We start from the raw sequence: 23,398 nt of genomic DNA, 5'->3' as shown, positions 1-23,398 counted from the left end.
AAGCTCAGACATAGCCTTGTGTCCTCCTTAACACCTGGCTGCATTTCAGTTTCAACCATAGCCCATAGTTTTCTATTAGTAGTAGTACACTCAGTAAAAAGTAAAAGCCATCTTTTACTGTGCATCTGCTATGTGCATTAATCGCTAATCCTCATTTAGAAAATATTTTTAGGTATTTTATACTTATTAACCCAGGTTTATCGTAAAGAAATAGCATTACTCAAAGAAATTGGGTTAGACAGATAAAAAAAATTTACAGTTAATACTAATGTAAAAATAATTGTGAAGCAAAAGACAGTCTAGAGACTAAAGGAGCATTGTAGATATTACGTCATCCTCATTGTATGTCTTTGTTTACTCTTTTAAGATCAGTAAAGAAGACCTCTGTAATGTACGTTTTCTGTGAACTCTGCCCTTGAGTAATGAGTCGTTCTGCAAATCATTAGTTCAACTAGTGCTCTTGCCACTTTTCTTTGATAGATCTACTAAGACAAAGATCAGATAAAAGTAAATTAAAAAGACAATCTTCTGCATGCAACAATTGATATTTCCAGTACTAGAGCGCATTTAGTTATTGTACCTGTCTTCACTTAATCATAGCTCTGACTTGAGCATTTGATTTAAAAACTACTGCAGAGCAAGTCACCACCCTGTATTTAGCATACTGACTCAATAGGTAAAAGGGCATCACAAAAAATGAATGAAAAAAAATTTCTTCACTGGAGTTAGGTACTAGTAAAAGCATTAAAAATTCAAGAAATTTTATGGGGAGAAATCTCATTTAGAAAAACAGTGAGTAGTTTTTGAAGTGGCTGTTGAAATGAATATTAATTCAGTATTCTTCCTAAAGGAGAAAGTAAGTCAAGAAAACAGCATTTAGGATTTTTAAAAATGTTTGTAAAAGTCTACAAATATGTTTTTAAAATATTACCCGGAAATGTTTGTTAAAAGCATAGATTCCCAGGTCTTGGATGCAGAGATTTTGATTCAGTAGTGTTATAATTATACATCACTTCAGTATAAATAACTTTTGTTCATATAATCTAATGCCTAATAGGAATGCTTGATAGTGTCCTAATCAGGACCTGCCCTCTTCAGAGGTGGCTACTTAGTTATTTGTAGTGAAATCAACACCTGAAGTTTTGTTATTTACCATAAAAGATGTTAGAAAGAATTTTGTACAATTAGTGGTATCAAGAGTACCTGAGAAGTAACTGAGAAGGAAAAATTTTCTGGACCCAGAAAATGTCTTGTATGAACATAGGAGTGGAGAAGCCCAGCACTCAAATGCCATTGATGGAGTATGTGAGGTCTAAGCCCCACTGAACCCAGCTCCCTGACCCAAAAGAGGTCTTGATGTCACTGACGTCTGTTTGGAGTGAGCTTTTCATGCAAGGTGCTTGTTGGTGAGCCTCACTTGCAGCCAGCCCACCTGAAACAACAGGCAAGTCATATGACTATTTTCTGGCTATTTGCTTATAATACATGTACACTTGGGAAACTTGCTTGTTGAAGACTTGCTTTCACTGAAATGTACCTCTTGGTAATTAGATTGTGGGGGTGGAGTCATCTAACTCCCAGATACCTCTAACAAAGCTACCAATACTTACTAAAAGAGCTTATTTGTTGATTGTCTAAACTGGCCAAGGCCGTTCACAAAAATAAAGGATTGGTTGAGACACACACATTGTATTTTAATATCACTTCAGGTGACTTCGAAGCAGGTGATTTACAAACCACACATTGGGAACCCACTGGATTAAGAAAAGACATGTCATTACACATGTATTTTAGAAATCTAGTCTTTGATAAGAGGATTTGAGACCTAACAAAGCTGATTTCAGGAGTAAGAAGACATTTTTTTTAAATCTTAAAAAGATTTTAGGTAGCTAGAATCCCCAAACAGATGCATGAAGGATGTTACAACAAGGTAACTAATAGAACTGACCTTCACCTCACTTAATATTACTTGAGAACTTATCTTTTTTCATATTTACATGTAGGATTTAGTCTAATATACAGCAAACAGGTATCTATGAAGCAAGTGTTTGAATTTCAGGCCACATGCAATATTTGAACTATTTTGTTTTATATCATCATCTATTTGCCTGAGAGTTAAAATCAAACTCTTTTTTTTTTTTTGAGGCTTATGTTGATCATTTATATTAGTGCAGAATTTTCTTATTTGTTTATTTAGAGATGGAGTTTCACTCTTGTTGCCCAGGCTGGAGTGCAGTGGCACGGTCTTGGCTCACTGCAACCACTGGCTCCTAGGTTCAAGGGATTCTCCTACCTCAGCCTCCCCGGTAGCTGGGATTACAGGTGCCCACCACTACGCCTGGCTAATTTTTTGTATTTTCAGTAGAGACGGGGTTTCATCATGTTGACCAGGCTGGTCTCAAACTCCTGACCTCAGGTGATCCACCTGCTTCAGCTTCCCAAGGTGCTGGGATTACAGGCACGAGCCACCACATCTGGCAGAAGTTTATGATTTACAAATCATTAATGCATGTTATTTTCTTTTTAGGTGAAAAATGATACTTAACAGTGTCATCATCTGTTCTATAAAGACTCATTTATTTCCCAAACAGTTATAGAAGATAAGGTACAATAGTATATTTTCAATATTAAAAATAAATTTGGGGATAGTACTATTAACCTGCCCAAGTTATCCTTCATTCAGTAGAAGAGATTCCTAATTATTAGCATAAAAGTTCACAAGACATTCTCTGAATGTGTGTGTCTTTCTAGCCAATAATTTCAGTAAGCATGACAGTCAATGAGATATACTTAAAACTTAGTATTTTCAAAAGCATGAAATTGTAAGACATTGTGAATGCCTCTATGCATGTATTAAAATGCTTACATATAAAGAGTTGACTTGGTTGTTAATAAAAAACACTCATTAGCAGAGTTAACAACTGCATTAAAAATAAAATGTTCTAAGACAGGAAATAAAAGGTTGAAACTTTTCTTTAGTTACAGTAATAAAAGCCATAAGAGTGATGGATTTTTGAAATTTATATGTCAAAAGTTCAAACTATATTTGAAGAGTTAGATTTTGACACTTACAAAGTGTCAAAAACTTGACACTTACAAAGATCAGTGTTCTCATTCTCCCAGTAATGACTGACAGACACAGACAGGTCACTTCATTCCTCCCATTAATAGAACTGAGAGGGGAAAGGCTTTTTCCTTAATCCAAAAACAAACATGAGTATAGCAAAGCTCATTCACATGCCCAAATATCAATGTACCACAGAACCTGAGTTCAGATCAGTGCACTTGGGTAAGCATAGTCCCTGATAAATATTCTATTCTTCTATATCTTTAAAAATATACAATAGTTTAAATTTAAAATGACCATTTAATTATCCTCTCTATAAGTGTTTATTGAGTACCACTGTTTTCCAGGCATGTTATAGGTGAAGAGAACATGGTGGTGAAAAAAAATGATCAAGGTTTTATCATATCATAGAGATGCCACTTTAGAGATGATTATAGACATTAAGTAAATTAATTTCATAATACAAGCAAGATAATTTCAAGATGTGACAAATGCGATGAAAGAAATAAGACAGAATGATATAATGGAGTGACTGGGAAAAGGGGGACATGTGAATTTGGAGTTCAGGAAAGTCATATCTAAGCAGGAGATATTTGAGGCCGTACAAAGGTCTGGGTACAGAGCAACCCAGACAGTAGGACAGCAAGCACAAAGGTCCTAAAATGGAAACAAGCTCGGTATGGATGGAGACAAATACAAACACTGGAAGGAATAAAGTTACCAACACAGCTTTGTTACTGGTGATGAGAAAGCCCAACTGAGAGAAAATGATAGCTGTGAAATCCAGATAACCCATCCTGCCACTTCAGTTGATTAATCAGAATGTCTAGTTGTCTCAATGCAGAAATGTCCAGGCTAATATCACCATTTTCCATGACCCACTTCTCCACTGGAAATAAGATTTATCTTGCCACCCCAAATGATACCATTTCTGGAGGGGCAGGGAATTTAGGAAGCAATGTGAAAGTCAGGCCTAATTTAATAGTCAACAATGACACTTATTTTCACAATATATATTTCCTCATTTTAGGGAAAATATGAATCCCAGGAAAGCCACTTATTGTTGTGGAACTCTAAGCATTGTAGAACAGCTATGGCTTTTTGGAATTTGGTCCTGCCAAGGTGTGGATTTTTCCTTTCAGTGGCATTTAGCAGATCTCACCCATAACTAGGCATAGATGACACTTTTTTTCACTTTTTGTTCCTTTTATACCAGAGAGTTATTTTCTAAGTACAAATTTAAATTTGAAACTCACCATAATTTATTTGCTTCCAGAAGAGTTCATGTTTTTAATTTTAAAATATTAAAATAAAAATTAGATGAAAAGTATCAAAGGAACTAGAAGAATAAAAGTTAAAATAAGAACTACTAAGGCTCTTAAATATAATTTAAAACTGACTTAAATATATACTTAAAAACACTGAAGAAATGCTTTTTTGAAACACATTTTAGGGTACTAAAAAATCTTTAGGTGAAATTAATTAGTGTTAATAAATAAATGTAATAATCTAATATATATTATATATGTATAAATTTAAATTATATTATATACTACATATTCTATATAATATATAATTAAATTATTTTATATATAAATTTAAATTATATATATATAATTTAAAAGTATATATATATATATATATATATTTTTTTTTTTTTTTAGTTTAGAAAAGCAGAGGCTGTGTAGATTAAACTCCTTCTTGGTAGGCAAAAGTAGCCCAAAGATCATCCTGGAAAAGTATACTGGGAGGAGACTGTTGGTGAAAGTGAAGTGAATACAAAATTAAACATCTTGAATTTGGCATAGATTCAGCTGAGAGAAGCAAAATTTGTAAGCAGAAAAAGAGGGATAAAGGTAAATGGGAAGGGTGTTTGGACTCATAAAAGCTCGTTAAACTTCATATCCTTTCTCTATATAATTTTCTGCCTGAGGCAGTACACTAGCACGCCCTGGGTACATAATAAAATAAAAGGTGATAATAGTTAGGGTCCAGTGTCATTCTGTACCTAAAACTTTAAATAAATTACCACTCCATATGGATGTTAAAGCATTCATGTAACAAATCATCACATAATCATGTAATGAAAGGGGGTTGCTGTTTTTCAAATTTGTTGATTAATAGAGCAGTTCAAGCTAAAGTTACTTTTCACAAGTATACAATATTAGGAGACAAATTACCTGGCAAAGGGTAGCCTGCTCCTGTCACTCCATGAGCTTCCAGAGTGAAGTGAGCCCAAGGATGAAGCCTGACTCTTGGTCATCTTGAGCCAAACCAAGCTACATCACCTAATTCAATCCTCCAGAAAACAGAATCAACTAGAGGTCAGCGGACAATTGTTGACAGTGGAAGGTTGAGAAAATGTATTAGCTTTGGAATTAGACAGATCTAGGTTTAAACCCTAGGCTTATGGGATATAAACAGCCACTTGCAAGCTTTGTAACCCTGAGGAGGTGTCTTCACCTCTGTAAGCCTCAATTTTTTTTAATATAAAACACAATTTTTATTTATTTATTTTTTTTTCCCAGAAACAGGGTATCACTATGTTGCCCAGGCTGATCTGGAACTCGTAGGCTCAAGAGATCCTCCCATCTCAGCCGAAAACACAGATTTTAATGCCCAATTTTGTTATAATAAGAATTAAATAAGTTGATGCACATAAAGTTTTTAGCACAGCAGTTGATCCCTATTGGGCCTTCAATAAACAGTACTTTGAAAAAAAAACAATTCCCTTTTAAACAATATCTTCTTATGCTTACTGAAGCCATAGAATGGGAGCTTGCGTCTCTTCCCACTCTGTGGATGTTCATGACCACATCCCACTCTGCCTATAAGACAATGCACCATCATTAACTGCAAAGGAGCAAACAACGTGTCTCCAGTCAGCCTTGGTGAAAATTGCCCTGATCCTTCTCTTCTTTTAAGGGTTGCAGCAGCTCCTTACAGTGTGAAACGAGGAATGACTATCATGGCATGAAAAAAGCATCACTATGGAAGCTTATTTTTCTGGTTGTCTTCTCTTTAAGCATGTTTAGAGCTTTGAATATGTAGAACTGGTCAGAGTCTGGCACATTCTAATCAGTTTTCTTTGCCTTCCTGAAAAGTCCTGTGTAGCTTCTCATCATTGAGTGGGCATCAGTTTTCATCTTGGTCCAGGCTTAACTTGGACTTAAGAGTATTGTGAGCATAGGAGGGGAATTAATTGTGGCATTTGGTGAAGGTAAGTGAAGAAGGCAACTGGATTAGGAGGCTGAAGTCTTGGCTTCTTGGCTTGTTGCAAGTTATGGCAAAGTACCTCAACATCTCTCAATTACAAAATGCTAATTCTTACTATATGGGATTTGTATGTATGTGTGATGGTGAAATAAAATAATAAGAAAGGGGTTTATAAATTATATAGAACTATTAAAAAGGAAGACTTTCATTCTAGTAGACCTATTTGATGTATCAAATAAATATTGGGCCATATTTAACTTTAATATTAATAAAATCTTCTCCATTTATGAATTCCAATATTGCTCCAAAAAGGACTTTATTCTTACCCTGTACATCTGTAAAATGTACCATTATAAATAGCATATATTACAAATGATTAGTAATTTAATTATCTGATTTTAAATTAACATTATGATACTAGTTCAGACCAGCCTGTAAACACACAAATTATTCTCCTGATAAATTACTTTTGCTTATATTGCTTAAGTAACTAACAAAGGTAGAGTTGGAAATCTTAAGTGTACAAAATATTTTCCATTTAGAAAATCTAAAGAATTATATGTGATAATATTAAGCCATATCTTCTACTAACATGAGTGAAACAGGACTTGGCTTTATAAAATCTAGGATTTGATCATTCTCTTTTACAATATAAGAAAATAAAGCAATTGAAACTAACATAGCCCTTGTAGAATTTTTTACAACACTTTTTTTAGATATGTGTACTTCCTGATAAGCAGAGATGATGAAATAATGGCCTATTAAGGGCAAACAAGTTTCTATAAAAATGCCCAAGCAGGGATTTAAGGCATCTCCTGCACGCACAGTTGCAGTTAGTTATTCCAGGTATTATTTTTGTTTTCAGGAAAAGAAAACTCAGTAGAAGACAATGGCAAGTCCAGACTGGGGATATGATGACAAAAATGGTAAGAGTTCTCCTGTTTATATAGATCAAAATGATAGCTTCTTCCCATTTCCAACAGAAGAGATATTAAGCATTTAAAATAACGGTACAGCCATAGGTTAATTGTTGAACTGGCTGCTTTAAATAATTATACTATCTTTGCATGTATTCTTAGCATTGTCTTTCGGGGCATGACTGACTACAAAATATGTTTGATATATGTACAGACATACCTCAGAGATACTGCAGGTTCAGGTTCAGACCCCTATCATTAAGCAAATATCACAAGAAAGCAAGTCATATAAAATTTGGAGTTTTCCAGGGCATTTAAAAGTTATGTTTACACTATGCTGTTGTCTATTATGTGCAATAGCATTATGTCCAAAAAATATACCTACCTTAATTAAAAATACTTTATTGCTACAATATGCTAGTGATCATCTGAACTTTCAGAAGTACTAATTTTTTTTTTCTTTAAGTCAGAGTCTCACTCTGTTGCCCAGGCTAGAGTGCAATGGCACGATCTAGGCTCACTGCAACCTCTGCCTCCCAGGTTCAAGTGATTCTCCCGCCTCAGCCTCCTGAGTAGCTGAGACTACAGGTGCCCACCACCACACCTAGCTAATTTTTTTGTATTTTTAGTAGAGATGGGGTTCCACCATGTTAGCCAGGATGGTCTCGATCCCGGGACCTCATAATCCACCCTCCTTGGCCTCCCAAAGTGCTGGGATTACAAGTGTGAGCCACCACGCCTAGCCAAGTATTAATCTTTTTGATGGAGAGGGTCTTGCCTCAATGTGGATGACTGCTGACTGATCAGGTGGTGGTTGCTGAAGGTTGGGAAAGCTCAAAGTTATCCATGACTTTGGAATCAACTTCTTCCAAACTCCTGTTAATGTTGATAACTTGACCTTCTCCCATGAATTATGAATGTCCATGCAGAATGGTGAATCCTTTCTAGACAACTTCAATTTCCTTTACTCAGATCCATCATAAAAAAATTATTATCTATGGGAACTACAGGCTTACAAAATGTATTCTTAAATAAGATTTGAAAGTTGAAATTTTTCCTTGATCCATAGACTGCAGAATAGATGCTGTGTTAGTAGGCATGAACATAACATCAATCTCCTTGTACATCTCCATCAGAGCTCCTGGGTGACCAGGTGCATTGCCAATGAGCAGTGATATTTTGAAAGGAATCTTCTTTTACAGAGGAGTAGAGCTCAACAGTGGGCTTCAAAATATTCAGTAAACCAGGCTGTAAACAGATGTGCTGTCATTCAGGCTTTGTTGTTCCTTTTAGAGAACACAGGCAGAGTAGATTGAGCATAATTCTTAACGGTCCTAGGATTTTCAGAATACTAAATGAGTGTTGGCTTCAACTTAAAGTCAACAACTGCATTTGACAAAAGAGTCAGGCTATTTTTTAAAACTTTGAAACCATGCATTGACTTCTCCTCTCTAGCTATGAAAGTCTTAGATGTTATCTTCTTCCAATAGAAGGCTGTTTTGTCTACTCTGAAAATCTGTTCTTGAGTGTAGTCACTTTCATTGGTTATCTTAGCTAGATCTTCTGCATAACTGTCTGCAGCTTCTGTATCAGCACTTGCCACTTCACCTCGCACTTTCATGTTATGGAGATGGCATCTTTCTTTAAATCTCATAAACCAACCTCCACTAGCTTCTAACTTTTCTTCTGCAGCTTTTTTGCCTTTCTCAGCCTTCACAGAATTAAAGAGAGCTGTAAGCTTGTGTAATTAGGATTTGGCTTAAGGGAATGTGGTTGTTGGTTTGATCTTCTATCCAGACTACTCAAACTTTCTCCATATCAGCAATAATGCTTCTTTGCTTTCTTATCATTTGTGTGTGCACTGGTGTAGCATGTTTAATTTTCTCTAGGAACTTTTCTTTTGCATTCACAACTTGGCTAACTGGTACAAAAAGTCTACCTTTTGGCCGGTCTCAACTCTTGACATGCCTTCCTCACTGGGCTTAATCATTTCTAGCTTTTGATTCAAAGTGAGAAACATGTGACTCTTCCTCTTACTGGAATACTTACAGGTCATTGTAGGGTTATTAATCAGATTAATTTCAATATTGTTGTCTCAGGGAATAGGAAGACTTATAGAGAGGGAGAGAGATGGGGAACAGCCAGTCAATAAAGTAGTTAAAACACACACAACATTTACAGGCTAAGTTCATCATCTTTTTTTTTTTTTTTTTTTTTTTTTTTTTTTGAGACGGAGTCTTGCTCTGTCGCCCAGGCTGGGGTGCAGTGGCCGGATCTCAGCTCACTGCAAGCTCCACCTCCCGGGTTTACGCCATTCTCCTGCCTCAGCCTCCTGAGTAGCTGGGACTACAGGCGCCCGCCACCTCGCCCGGCTAGTTTTTTGTATTTTTTAGTAGAGATGGGGTTTCACCATGTTAGCCAGGATGGTCTCGATCTCCTGACCTCGTGATCCACCCGTCTCGGCCTCCCAAAGTGCTGGGATTACAGGCTTGAGCCACCGCGCCCGGCCTAAGTTCATCATCTTACTTGGACATGGTTTATGGTGCCACAACACTATTACAATAGTAACATCAAAGATCACAATGATAGATATATGAACAATTTAAAAGTTTAAAATATTGTGAGAATGACCAAAATGTGACACAGAGACGTGAAGTAAACACATGCTGTTGAAAATATGCCCCTAATAAGCTTGCTTGATGCAAGATTGCTACAAATCTTCAGTTTATAAAAAATGCAATATCTGCAAAGCACAATAAAGTGAAATTCAATAAAATGAGGTATGCTTGTATTAGAAATCTATTGCTGATAACAAAATATGTATAGTCTAATCCTATATACTATGAGTATAGATCTATATTAGTAGTATTGACAAATACATTATTTTATAGTATAATATAGAAAAGAGACCAGGGCAGTGGCTCATGCCTGTAATCCCAGCACTTTGGGAGACAGAGGCGGGTGGATCACTTGAGGTCAGGAGTTCGAGACCAGCCTGGACAACATGATGAAACCCCATCTCTACTAAAAATACAAAAAAATTGGCCAGGTGTGGTGGCACATGCCTGTAATCCCAGACACTCGAGAAGCTGAGGCATGAGAATTGCTTGAGCTTGGGACACAGAGGTTGCAGTGAGCCGAGAGCACATCACTGCACTGCAGCCTGGGTGACAGAGCAAGACTCTGTCAAAAAAAAAAAAAAAAAAAAAAAAAAAAGAAAGAAAGAAAAGGGACATTTTCAAACACAGAATTTGTATTAATCTTAACAGAATATCATTTAATACACTTAAACCCTAATCTAGTAAGCAAACAGGTAACTACACTCCTAAAACTTGGAATCAAGCATTTGATAAAGTATTGATTTTACACATGTGTTTGTCCTTGTAGGTCCTGAACAATGGAGCAAGCTATATCCCATTGCCAATGGAAATAACCAGTCCCCTGTTGATATTAAAACCAGTGAAGCCAAACATGACACCTCTCTGAAACCTATTAGTGTCTCCTACAACCCAGCCACAGCCAAAGAAATTATCAATGTGGGACATTCCTTCCATGTAAATTTTGAGGACAACGATAACCGATCAGGTGAGCTGAAAGACCCTGCTGATATTTTTTTTCTTACAGTCTACTGGGGAAGTTTAAAAAATAGTACTCGAGAAACATGACACCCATTCTAAGTCTTTTGTGCTTGTGTGTAGCGTTACTGTAATCTAGTGAGGCATCTTGGACTTCTGGAAAATGCCCAGGTGGTAAAGACAATTTTTGGAATTCCCAGCTCTGTATTTTCAGTCTTTCTTCTCAAAGTCACCATCACATCTCTTCTGGTCATTCTGGTATCTGTGTGCTCACTTCACTCTCTCTGAATAAACAGTATTTATCCAGAAAGGTCTAGTGAACCAGTCATTACAAATATAACAACTGAAAAGAAAAATATTTTCTAATTGGGATGAAGATGAATGAGCACAGTAGAAAAGAAAAACAAAGCAGTGACTGAATTATCCTTATACTCCAGAATCTGGAACAAATTTTGCTACAGAGTTAGCTTTTCATGAAGGTTTATTGAATATTTTATTAAATGACAATTCCATAAAACAGTTCTACTGATTTAAAATGCTAAACTTGTTTGCGAGCTTCTGAAGCCTAAATTTTAAGTACTTTGGGGCTATGTCCATTATTAATATTAGATTAGGTCTGGTATGATGTGCATTTAGCTAATATTATCATTGGATAGGCTCTCCAAACAAAGTTTTAAAAGTGTCCCACTGCCCCACTGGTACTCTCTCTTGGTCCTTGGCCAGGGATTCTCAACAAAGCTGTCAATATACACTGTTGTGTCTTCATCAGTTGCAGAGTAGGTGATGAATGGTTCATTACTCAAAATAAACTACTAAAGATTTTTGATGCATATTGTCTATGTTGAAAGAATGAAGGAATAAATTTGCAAATAAAAGGAGATTCAAGGACAGCCCTGTAATGATATAATTCACTCACCTTGCAATATGCCTTCTAGGAGTTGGAAATAGGTAAAATTGTAGCTTGTGTGCTGGGAAATGTATATAACTCATGGAATATCTCATCAATGCCACAGTCAGGTGTGTACCATACATATGACTGTCATCCTCATAGATGTGGGGTAAAACAAGATGAAAGTGTAGGCACTAATGTTTGTTTTCACTTCTAGTCAACACAATTTAGTGTTGGTTTGTATTAAATGCAAAGATAAGCTAGAGTTTGCGGAGCATCAGACTAACAATCGGTTCCCTTTTCTTCCAGTGCTGAAAGGTGGTCCTTTCTCCGACAGCTATAGGCTCTTTCAGTTCCATTTTCACTGGGGCAGTTCAAATGAGTATGGTTCTGAACATACAGTGGATGGAGTGAAATATTCTAGCGAGGTAATGTAATTTAGTAAGTGAGAGATAATTACCCTGAGAGTACTCCCAGAAGCAGTTTCTCCCTTCTCTCCTAAAACAACATCATAACGACTCCAAAGGAATGAGTATTCCACTAATGAACTCCCAGGTTCCATTAAAATCAAGCACAGACACATAACGTTTGGCAAGAGAGTGAAATGTTTCATGTGGAAAGAGGCAGCTAAACTCCTGAGCCCAAGATTCACCTTTCCCTGAGAATGCCTCAAAAACTGTTACCTTAATATCATGGCTAGCTTCAAAGGGTGACACTGCTCTCCTTTAAAGCTCTAACCTCAAATGGAACACACAACCATTTCCTCTTTATTTAAGTGTTCAAGTTTGGACACACCAGCAGTATGGTTGTGACCAAGCTGGGACAATTCAATGAGACTCTACTATCAGCTCGAATTTAACCATAGCAATGGTCACAGAGAACAGCATACACCTAGATGAGGGTTTGAGCTTCCCTGGCTCTTAAACCGCTCTCACATGGAATTTGTGACTTATTTCAGGACATTATTACCTGTATATCCAAAGAAAAATTGAAGACATGTACACCAAACTGTCAATAGAGGGTCTGGGAGATTAAAATGGGAGAAATTTTGCTCTTTACTTTAGATGTGTGAATTATATAATACATGTGTACCCATACACGCAGGTTGACTCTTTAATTTTGCTTTCATCAAAGTGAATTCTATAATATACATAATTTTGCAACCTGCTTTTTTCTATTTACCCATTTATCACGATAATTTTTAAAAATCAGAAGAATGGGCCGGGCACGGTGACTCAAGCCTGTAATCCCAGCACTTTGGGAGGCCGAGGCAGGCGGATCACGAGGTCAGGAGATCGAGACCATCCTGGCTAACACAGTGAAACCCCGTCTCTACTAAAAATACAAAAAGAAATTAGCCGGGCGTGGTGGAGGGCGCCTGTAGTCCCAGCTACTCCGGAGGCTGAGGCAGGAGAATGGCGTGAACCCGGGAGGCGGAGCTTGCAGTGAGCCGAGATCGCGCCACTGCACTCCAGTCTGGGCGACAGAGCGAGACTCCGTCTCAAAAAAAAAAAAAAAAAAAAAAAAAAAAAAGAAGAATGAATTTCACCTCACTTTTTTACTTTCTGTATAGTATTTCATTTGGGTGAATACATCATAATTTATTTAACTGCCTTCTATTGATGAACAATCACAACATATGATTTTTGTTTAATTGGTTTCTTTTCCTTTTATTAAAAAATGCTTCAGTAAATATATCTGTACATATATATTGTACACTAATGAAAGTAATTATGTAGGATAGATTTTTACAGGGCAGATTGCCAAGTTACAAAGTATATGTATCTTTTATTCTGATAGAATATCAGTGATTGTGTACAAATAAAACTTGCTTTACCTTGTGTTGTAAAGCACGACTAACACCTTTCAATGCTGCGAGAATCTGTTAATTGGATTTTCCCCTCCATAAAATTGAAGATAGATTAAAATTAAATGGACTAACAGCCTAAATTAGTATTATCTTTTTGGAAAGACAGTTGGTAGTATCCAAGAAAACTAAATTAGTGACTCTCTCACCTAAATTGAGAAAAATCAATATAACCCATGCTAGATATGAGAGACACTTAGCCACAAAGTTTAGCATGTGATTAAATTCAATTCAATAAACCTTCTTGGGATAGCTATAAGACACTAGATTTGAGAGACAGGGCAGCCTGTTGCCTAAGAATGCAAGTACCCAGCTGACTGCCAGGGTTTGAATCAAAGCTCGACCACGTACTAGCTATACAATTTCGAACGAATCACTCTATGCTCCAATATTCCTATATAGCGAATCTAGATAATATAACATTAGTATCCATCTCAATGATTGTTAACAGCATGAAAAGAGTAAACCCATACAGAGCACACTTAGACCAGCACCTTTCATGTTGCATGTGCTGAATAATGTTACTTAACATTTCCATAGAGACACAAGCAAGCCCTTTTCAAGCAGGGAAGTGTAGGCATAAATTATTGTGATTAAATAAATATAGTAGTAAATGGCAGTATGACTATTCACAAAGAAGCACAGGAATACAGATGTAAGAATAATTAATTACAAGTAGGGACAGAATCTAGACTGGCATGGTCAGAGGAAATTGCAATAAGTGATCTCTCTGAATATACTGTCTTAATCATTCTTTTTTCATTCAACAAATATTCATTGAACACCTACAATATGCCAGATACTCTCTTTATTTATTTTTGGTTTGTATTTATTTATTTATTTTTGAGAAAGAGTCTTGCTCTCTCACCCAGGCTGGAGTCCAGAGGTGCAATCTCGGCTCACTGTAACCTCCTTCTCTCAGGTTCAAGTGATTCTCCTGTCTCGGCCTCCTGAGTAGCTGGGATTACAAGCATGTGCCACCATACCTGGCTAATTTTGTATTTTTAGTAGAAACGGAGTTTCACCACGTTGGTCAGGCTGATCTCGAACTCCTGACCTCGTGATCCACCCTCCTCGGCCTCCCAAAGTGCTGAAATTACAGGCGTGAGATACTGTTTTTAAAAAGTACTTGTGATCAGAACTTGCATTTGATAGGGAAAATAAAAATTTCAGAGGAAGGAAGGGAAGAAGGAAGGGAGGGAGGGAGGGAGGAGAATAGGAAGAAGAGAGATTAAATAAGCGATATGGATAGAATTGTTTTGATTTGTGGTGGTTACTTTATGTTGGATGATCAGAAAAGAATTGTTTAAGGAGTGGCATTTGAGTTCAACCCTAACTCAAGACAAAAGTCTGCCACTTGAAGATCATGGGGAAGGAAATTCCAGAGAATATTAGAAGCTAATGCAAAGACTCAAAGTTGTGATGAAGTATAATCTGTAAGATGTGAATGTTGATAGGTGGGGAAAGTAAGAAATGAATGATAATTGTTGTACTTATTGATTCAGCAATTAAAAAACCTTATCCTAGGAAGGTAAATTTAAGCAGGTTTGGCAAGAAGGAAATCTAGAGTTCTATTTTGGCCAGATTAAGTTTGAAACATCTATTAGACATCCATGTAGAGATATCAAGAATACATACATACATACTTGGATATACAAATCTAGAGTTTGCAGAGACATTAAACTGCAGATATTTGAGAGGCGTCTCAAAAGGGCACTAATGTGCTTGAAAGAATCCGTTCTTGGCCGAGACTCCCAGATACTCCAGGAACCCTTTCTCACGAATTTACTACAAAGTACCTCATGTGAGAGAAAATTACTTCAATCATTTTCCCAAAAACTAGTTAGTCATGTTTCCTGATCCTTTCATAACAAAGAGAGATACATTTAAAGGAGTAATATTAAATAACAATATTGTAGGAAAGGACATTTTGCTTACTGGTTCCAGGTTTTGCAATCTCTACTTGGCACACAGATAACCCTTCCTAAGAGTAACAAGGTAACTCCTCTAATCCACTGGATAAAGGTTCACATAAGTTTTATGTATCTAAGCCAAGATACATCATCATATGGTAACAAGTTAACTTATAACTTACCTTTTGTCATCATACTGGTATAAATAATTAATTAACCAGAGTATCATTTTTAGCTTCATATAGTTCACTGGAATTCTGCAAAATACTCCAGCCTTGCTGAAGCTGTCTCAAAGGCTGATGGTTTGGCAGTTATTGGCGTTTTGATGAAGGTGAGTTACAGGTAGTTAAGTTACACAGCTCTGCTTCCAATTAGACCTCAAAATAGAAGGAAATAAGGCAACATATATTTTAGAATTTCTTATTTTAAAGTTCCCATTCAACCGATGACTACAGGTGAAAAAATAGTTCCCTAGGATTTTATTGCTTGGTTTTATCTCTGCTTTTCCCTCTGAGAGAAATGAGTTTCAGGTGCAGGTGAGATAGAAAGGTGTTCATAGGGAAAAAGGAATTTCTATTTCCCAGCTCTTCCAAATTCCCCTTCCTCTAAAATTCCTACCTCATAGACTCTGAAATTTATTAATTTAATATTTCATCAGGAAAGAAATATTATTAAATATTAATAAGGAAACCTGAAACCATAGATTCAGAAATTTATCAATTTAAAATCTCATTAGGAAAGAAATAAAGAGAATTTTTTCTTACAAAGAACATTCAGTTGATTTTTTTAAATGGGAGATGTTGCTCAAATACTCTATAGAAGAATCCCTGAAAAGTTCTACAAAAAAGTTATTATTAAATTGGGTATGCCTGGGTAACTAAGTAACTCTGGAAATTATAGCATCTCTACTTAACCTTTACTGAGCACTTACAATATGCCAAAAACTGTAGTAATGATAAGTAACATAACAGACCAAAATAAGAGATTTGTTTTCATGTCAGTTTTGATAAATTTCTAGATTTTGCCCTGTAAAACTTTGAACATATTGCCAACAATCAAGTTTAATCAAGTTTTTTGTTTGCTACTTTATCCGTAGGTACATATTATAAACAATTTATAGAGTACAAAGGCTCTCAAAGACATACAGCTTGAAAAACTTCTCCTTCTAAAGCAGAGAGAAAATACCTTATCTCTCGTCAGTTGCTAATTGAAAAAAAATTGAAGCTTAGCTAAGCAGTGTTTGATTGACAATAATCTTTATCTCATACTTTATTTTCTTAAATCTCCAGGTTGCTGAGGCCAACCCAAAGCTGCAGAAAGTACTTGATGCCCTCCATGCAATTAAAACCAAGGTAAATACACTAAATAAGTAGTTTAAATCAGAGAACAAGAATTTACAAGTCTATGGAAATCATTTAATGAAGTATTAAAACCGGGAAGTAGGAAGGCGATAGCAAAAGCTACCAACTAAAAATCAAGGTGCTACTTCAACATTGCCTACCTCTGAGAAAGTCTCTAATGCAGGGGATTGTTTTGGTTTTTTGTTTTTCATAGTTATGGTTTATTTATTTCAGCAGAATATGGCCTGTAGAAAAGCAGATTACATAGCCATTTAAATTTGCTTGAAAAACTGTATCTAACAAAATTGTGATTTTCCATTTGACAAATAAAGATATCTCTAGTTTTTTAGCAGTACAAATATTCAGAAGTAAAGGGCATTCTTTTGAGATACGATTGATATACAATCTTTGATAACCATAACTCTCATTAGTCAACTCAAAAAATGGATTTTTTGATATACACAAACTTAGCTTTATTGTTTTAATGGTAAGTAGTTAAAACATAAATCAGAGATTTGTCATTTTTTGCAGCATGGAGAACTGTCATATTTTTGTGTAAAATAAATATGACTTATGCTGATTCTAGAAAAGATTAAACTTAAGTGAGTGTCTTATAAAGTATAAATGACAGAAGATAAAAAATAAGCCCTCAACTCAAGAGTTATCAAAAAAATATGAAAAGAAAATAGAAGGAAATAATTAGTGAAGATAAAAGCAGAAAAGAATAAAATAAGAAAGAAAATTTATGGCCGGGTGTGGTGGCTCATGCCTGCAATCCCTGCACTTTGGGAGGCCGAGGCGGGCAGATTGCCTGAGGTTTCAGGATTGAGATTGCAGGAGTTCAAGACCAGCCTGACCAACATAGTGAAATCCCATCTATACCAAAAATACAAAAAATTAGCCAGGCATGGTGGCGCACGCATGTAGTCCTAGCTACTCAGGAGGTTGAGGCGGGAGAATCGCTTGAACCTGGGAGGTGGAGGCTGCAGTGAGCCGAGATTTTGCCACTGCACTCTAGCCTGGGTAACAGAGCAAGACTCTATCTTAAATAAATAAATTTTAAAAAGAAAAATGATGACTAAGTAAGGGGTAAAATTTCATCAATAAATTGAAAAGTTGATTCTTTCGAAGAACAACAAAAAAGTCAGAATATGGGGAAGCTGGATAAAGAGAAAAAAAGCCATACATATAAAACTTTATTAGAAATAAATGGGTTATGACTAAAGATATAGAAGAAAATTTTAAGAGACAAAATTTTTTATAACATTATGCCAATAAATTTGAAAATTTAGATAAAATGGATAATTTTCCAAGAAAATGTGAAGTAAGGGAATTGACTCACAAGGAGTTAGAATACCTAAATAGACTGAGAACCTAAAAGTAAATGTAAACAATAGTCAAAATGTATCTATTAAACGAAAAGACTAGGCCCAGACCATTTCATGGAAAAGGGTTACTCAACTTTTAAGAAACAATCATGCCAGTGTTAACTAACCTGCCCAGATGAAGGAACAGACAGAAAACTTCCTATCAATTTAATGGAATCGATACCAAAACCGGGTATGAAAACTACAAAACACACAAAACAGAAACATAGCATAAACTTTCTTAGGAATATAGCTAAAGGAAATCCTAACATTTATTATAACAAATCAAATTCAACAGTGTATTAAAAGAGTAGTTTCTGAATTAGTAGCGTATATCCCAAAAATACAAGAATGACTCAATATTAGAAAATCTTAAATTAATTCATTATATTAACTAAAGATGAAGAAAACCTCATGATCAACTTGTTAAGTGCTTAAAAATCATTTTATAAAAGTTAATGCCCTTTCTTTAGGATGAAACAAAATGAAAGAAAACTGCCTGAAAACTTCTTGAATTTGATAAAGAATTTTACCTAGAAACTTGTATCAACATTTAACTTCATAGTGAAACACCTGAAGCATTTTCATTTGAATCAGGCACAAGACCAAGCTGCCACTGTGACCATCACAATTGAAAATTATAATAAGGGTCCTAATCAGTGCAACGAAATAATGAAAGAGTACATACTATGACAGATATTGAAATAGCAAAAGCAAAACTATCATTACGTGCAGTTGATATCATCATTAACATCCACCTGAACACTCCAGAAGAATCATCTAAAATACAGAATGCATAAAAGATTAGCATACAAATGTCAGTACATTTCCTATACACCAGTAATAATCAGAAAAGATGATAGGAATAAATAGAATAAAACTAAAACAACCAATATGCATGTCAATAAAGATCTTTGCCATTGAAATAGAATCTGGCATCATTCCTAGAGAAAAAATAAAAGCGTTATACTAGAAGTTAAATATCTTTTAAAGATACAGATTGTAAAAACGTTTTTTGCATCTTTGCTTATCTGCAACCAAATGAAGAAGGAAGAAGATGTCTTGGTCAAAAACTTACATGTAACACATTTTTCATCTTTTTTCTTCTGTTGATATTATTGTTTATACCCACAAACACACCAGTCAAGAAATACTAAATAGTAGAAAAATCAATGACTCTTAGCTAAAATGTCTACATAATGTATAACAAGATAATATAGCATATATATATTCATATAAGTATTTTATATCATGCTGTAATGATGTATTATTTTCTTCCAGGGCAAACGAGCCCCGTTCACAAATTTTGACCCCTCTACTCTCCTTCCTTCATCCCTGGATTTCTGGACCTACTCTGGCTCTCTGACTCATCCTCCTCTTTATGAGAGTGTAACCTGGATCATCTGTAAGGAGAGCATCAGTGTCAGCTCAGAGCAGGTAGAGTTGTGAATGAATGGGAACTGGGAATATGTAGCAGGAATATTACTTTAATTGGTAGTATCAGTGAGAGAGATTATTATTTCAGTCAGCTTTGTGAGAAGTTCATTTTTCCTCCCAACTTAAAAATATTAATTCAGGGACATCGGTTTATTAAACTATCCAAAACTGCATTATAATACAATTTTTTTGACCTTTATACAGAAAAAAAATGACTCCCACTACTCTTTCCTCCTTAATAAGGAAATGTCCGACCTGTTAAATATCTTCTTAAGCATTTCAGAAATAAAAGAAAAACTGTGTGGACATTTCAATAAGATTTTGGGGAACTGTGGCTGTAAGCTGGCATACCTTGATAGTTGGCAAAATATTTTTGTTCCTTTTGTGGAGCTTAAACTTTGAAATATTCAGCAAAATATCTCATTAACTGTTGTGTATAATTGTGATTACAGTAAGTATCATTGGTTGCTCAACCACTTTTATTATGTGCCTTACATATGTTTTGGTAGCCAATTCTCATAACAAACCTACAGGACAAGCATTGTAGCCTGCTGCTAACTGACATTTGTTGAGCACATGCTGTATGTCAAGCATCATTCTAAGGGCTTTGCATGTATTAACCCGTTTAATCTTCACAACAACACAGTGAAGTAAGTACTATATGGAAACTAAGGTACCAAGCTAATACATCACTCGCCCAACATACCCCAGCTGAAATTAAAAAGTTGATACTTTAACCCAGTCATCAATAATTAAAGCAAAATGCCTGGTTCAAAGGAATGAATGTAATGGATTTAGGGCTTTCTCTCTTCCTATTAGTGATATCGCTGCAATTTCTAACTCAGTTTTCTAAATATCAGTGCATTAGTAATACTGTAAATAAAACGCTTTATGCATCTTTAAAAACTTTTTATTTTTAAAATATTTCATCCTTCCAGCTGGCACAATTCCGCAGTCTTCTATCAAATGTTGAAGGTGATAACCCTGTCCCCATTCAGCGCAACAACCGCCCAACCCAGCCTCTGAAGGGCAGAACAGTGAGAGCTTCATTTTGATGAGTCGGAGAAGAAACTTGTCCTTCCTCAAGAACACAGCCCTGCTTCTGACATAATCCAATAAAATAGTAATTTTTAAGAAACAAATGTATTTCAATATTAGCAAGATAGCACGCCTTCAAATTAACCCGTAAAACTAAGAAACTTAAATTTTAGTTCTTACTGCTTAATTCAAGTAATCATTAGTAAGCTAGCAAATAGTAATCTGTAAGCATAAGCTTCTGCTTAAATTCAAGTTTAGTTTGAGGAATTCTTTAAAATTACAACTGAGTGATTTGTATGTCTATTCTTTTCAGTTTATTTGAACTAATAATGTTATCTCTTTCTATTGTGCATTCAGTTTCTAAAACCACTAAGTTTCTACTCCATTTACATTCAAAAATCTTACTTTACTTGCAAGAGTATTTTGCCTCAAATGTAACAACCTAAGAGCAACTGAAGATAAAATACTGAGAAATTCATTTGCTTACTCCTGAAGACAAAAATACAGCTGAGATGACAACTGGATTTAATATAATTATGCTGGCCCAACATTGCTACCATTTGTGTTGTCTGTGATCAAAAAGATTATCTTTTATATAGGAGGATGATGCTTCTGGATATTGCTTTCACTTCTTCTCCCCACGTTAGCAAGGACAATGCTTCTCTGCCATTATTACAACTAGTTAGTTTGCATGGAGAATCTTTACTTTAAAATTGGAAGGAAAGTCACAAGTGAGTGGTTTATAAAAATGCTAAAGAAGTCAGCCGGGCACGGTAGCTCACGCCTGTAATCCCAGCACTTTGGAAGGCTGAGGCGGGCGGATCACAAGGTCAGGAGATTGAGATCATCCTGGCTAACACGGTGAAACCCTGTCTCTACTAAACAAAACACAAAAAATTAGCAGGGCGTGTTGGCGGGCCCCTGTAGTCCCAGCTACTCTGGAGGCTGAGGCAGGAGAATGGCCTGAACCCGGGAGGCGGAGCTTGCAATGAGCCGAGATCGCGCCACTGCACTCCAGCCTGGGCAACATAGCGAGACTCCGCCTCAAAAAAAAAAAAAAAAAAAAAAAAGCTAAAGAAGTCATTTGTGCTTAGAATCATATAGAAACATCATGCAATCTTTTAATCAGATGTGCACTTCACCTTATGCTGTTTTTATCTTTAATTGACACACAATAATTGTACATATTTATGGAGTACAATGTGGTGTTTTTGTTTGTTTTTTGAGACAAGGTCTCACTCTGCCAGCCAGGGTGGAGTGTGATGGTGTGATCATAGCTCACTGCAGCCTCAAACCCCTGGACTCAAGAATCCACCCACCTCAGCCTCTTGAGTAGTTGGGACTACAGATGCATGTCACCATGCCAGCTTAATTTTTTAATTTTTTTTTGTAGAGACATGGCGTCTCTATGTTGCCCAGGCAAGCAGTGTGATATTTTGATTCATGTATACAATGTGTAATGATCAAATCAGGGTAATTAGCATATCCATTACCTCAAACATTTATCATTTCTTTGTGTTGAGAATATTCAAAATCCTTTCCTCTAGCTATTTTAAAATATACAATAAATTATTGTTCATCATAGTCACCCTATTATGCTGTAAAACACTAGAACTTATTCCTCCGATATTGCCGAAGCCATATCTACATCCAGAATTCTACAAATCCTGTGTCCAGTGTTTCATCTTGTTATTTACTTTAGTTATCTCATTTGAAGTAGTAGAGACCAAGCCCAATTGTTCATTTCTGTAAATTTTAGTAAAATTACTTAAAAAACCATAAGCAGATTCTTCGTTGCTCTAAGTAAGCCTCTCTGCAAAGGCTGTGTTTGTTTTAGACCTAAAAACCATACTAAGAGACTTCTGAAATATCTGACTTGGGGCCTAGAATTTAGGTGAATCCTCTTTATCAAAATGTAACTTGTTTTTATTTTCTTTTTAATCAAAATTGATTTGTTTTTCCACACAAAGTTGGGAAATTTAGAATTTATTCATTGAAAAAAAATACAAATATAATGGACTCAAATAACACATTAGCTCTGCCCCCATATGCAATCTCTAAATATAGAATACTTTCTTTGCAAAGGAATCCAACTGTGTATGATACTCTATATATGCCAAATATTGAGAAAGCCTGCAACACTTATACCTGGCCTAGGATGTTATTACTTTACATGAGTTGTATTGATAGGATTTTAATTATAAAGTTATCAAAAGCTCTCAAAAGGTGAGTGCTAAAGAGGGATATGAGCTTAAGTTGAGAAATACATTTGCAAAAGATGTTCATTTGAAAACATTTTCTGAAAAGAAATTAAATGATTTAGAAATAAGTTTCATAGGAAGGATCTGAAAAACACTTGACTTGATGGTCCATATATTTTTGAAGAAGGTTAAAATGGATTCCAGCATTTAGATATGTCTGTAAGTCTTATTACAGAAAGGGCAAAAATGTGACAAAAAATACATTATGACCATCAAACATTATCCCTAAGGCAAATGCCAACTGGGGAGCATGTTTCCCCCTACTGCCTCTGCCAGAATTTCATATATTTGGCAGAACTCCTGAGATGCATTATGAATTTCTCTGAAGTAGCCGATAAAAACAGCTGTTGAGAGAAGGTATGTGAACTAGGCATTGGATCATCTGAGAGTGTAACTCATATGTGTCACTGACTCACCCTCCTCTTGTATGTCCTCATCCTTTGTCAACTTACGTCAAGAATTTAAACATCCTGCAAGGACTCTCTGGTTTTTCCATGATGTTTAGCAGCTG

At 35.7% G+C, this 23,398-nt stretch overlaps 1 protein-coding gene across 1 annotated transcript; it reads left to right on the top strand.

Moving 5' to 3' along the window:
• The first annotated feature begins 7,051 nt into the window (after positions 1-7,051).
• Positions 7,052-21,174, top strand: CA1 (carbonic anhydrase 1). Its single transcript, XM_015145666.3, has 7 exons — positions 7,052-7,209; positions 10,588-10,785; positions 11,974-12,092; positions 15,680-15,775; positions 16,734-16,796; positions 19,433-19,588; positions 20,527-21,174. The coding sequence occupies exons 1-7, from the start codon at positions 7,173-7,175 to the stop codon at positions 20,641-20,643; spliced, it is 786 nt and encodes a 261-aa protein (XP_015001152.2). The 5' UTR covers positions 7,052-7,172; the 3' UTR covers positions 20,644-21,174.
• Positions 21,175-23,398: the final 2,224 nt, after the last annotated feature.

This window comes from Macaca mulatta, chromosome 8 (genome assembly GCF_049350105.2).
Source record: "Macaca mulatta isolate MMU2019108-1 chromosome 8, T2T-MMU8v2.0, whole genome shotgun sequence".
NCBI classification, from domain to species: domain Eukaryota; kingdom Metazoa; phylum Chordata; class Mammalia; order Primates; family Cercopithecidae; genus Macaca; species Macaca mulatta.
This window is presented reverse-complemented; position numbering and strand designations above follow the sequence as displayed.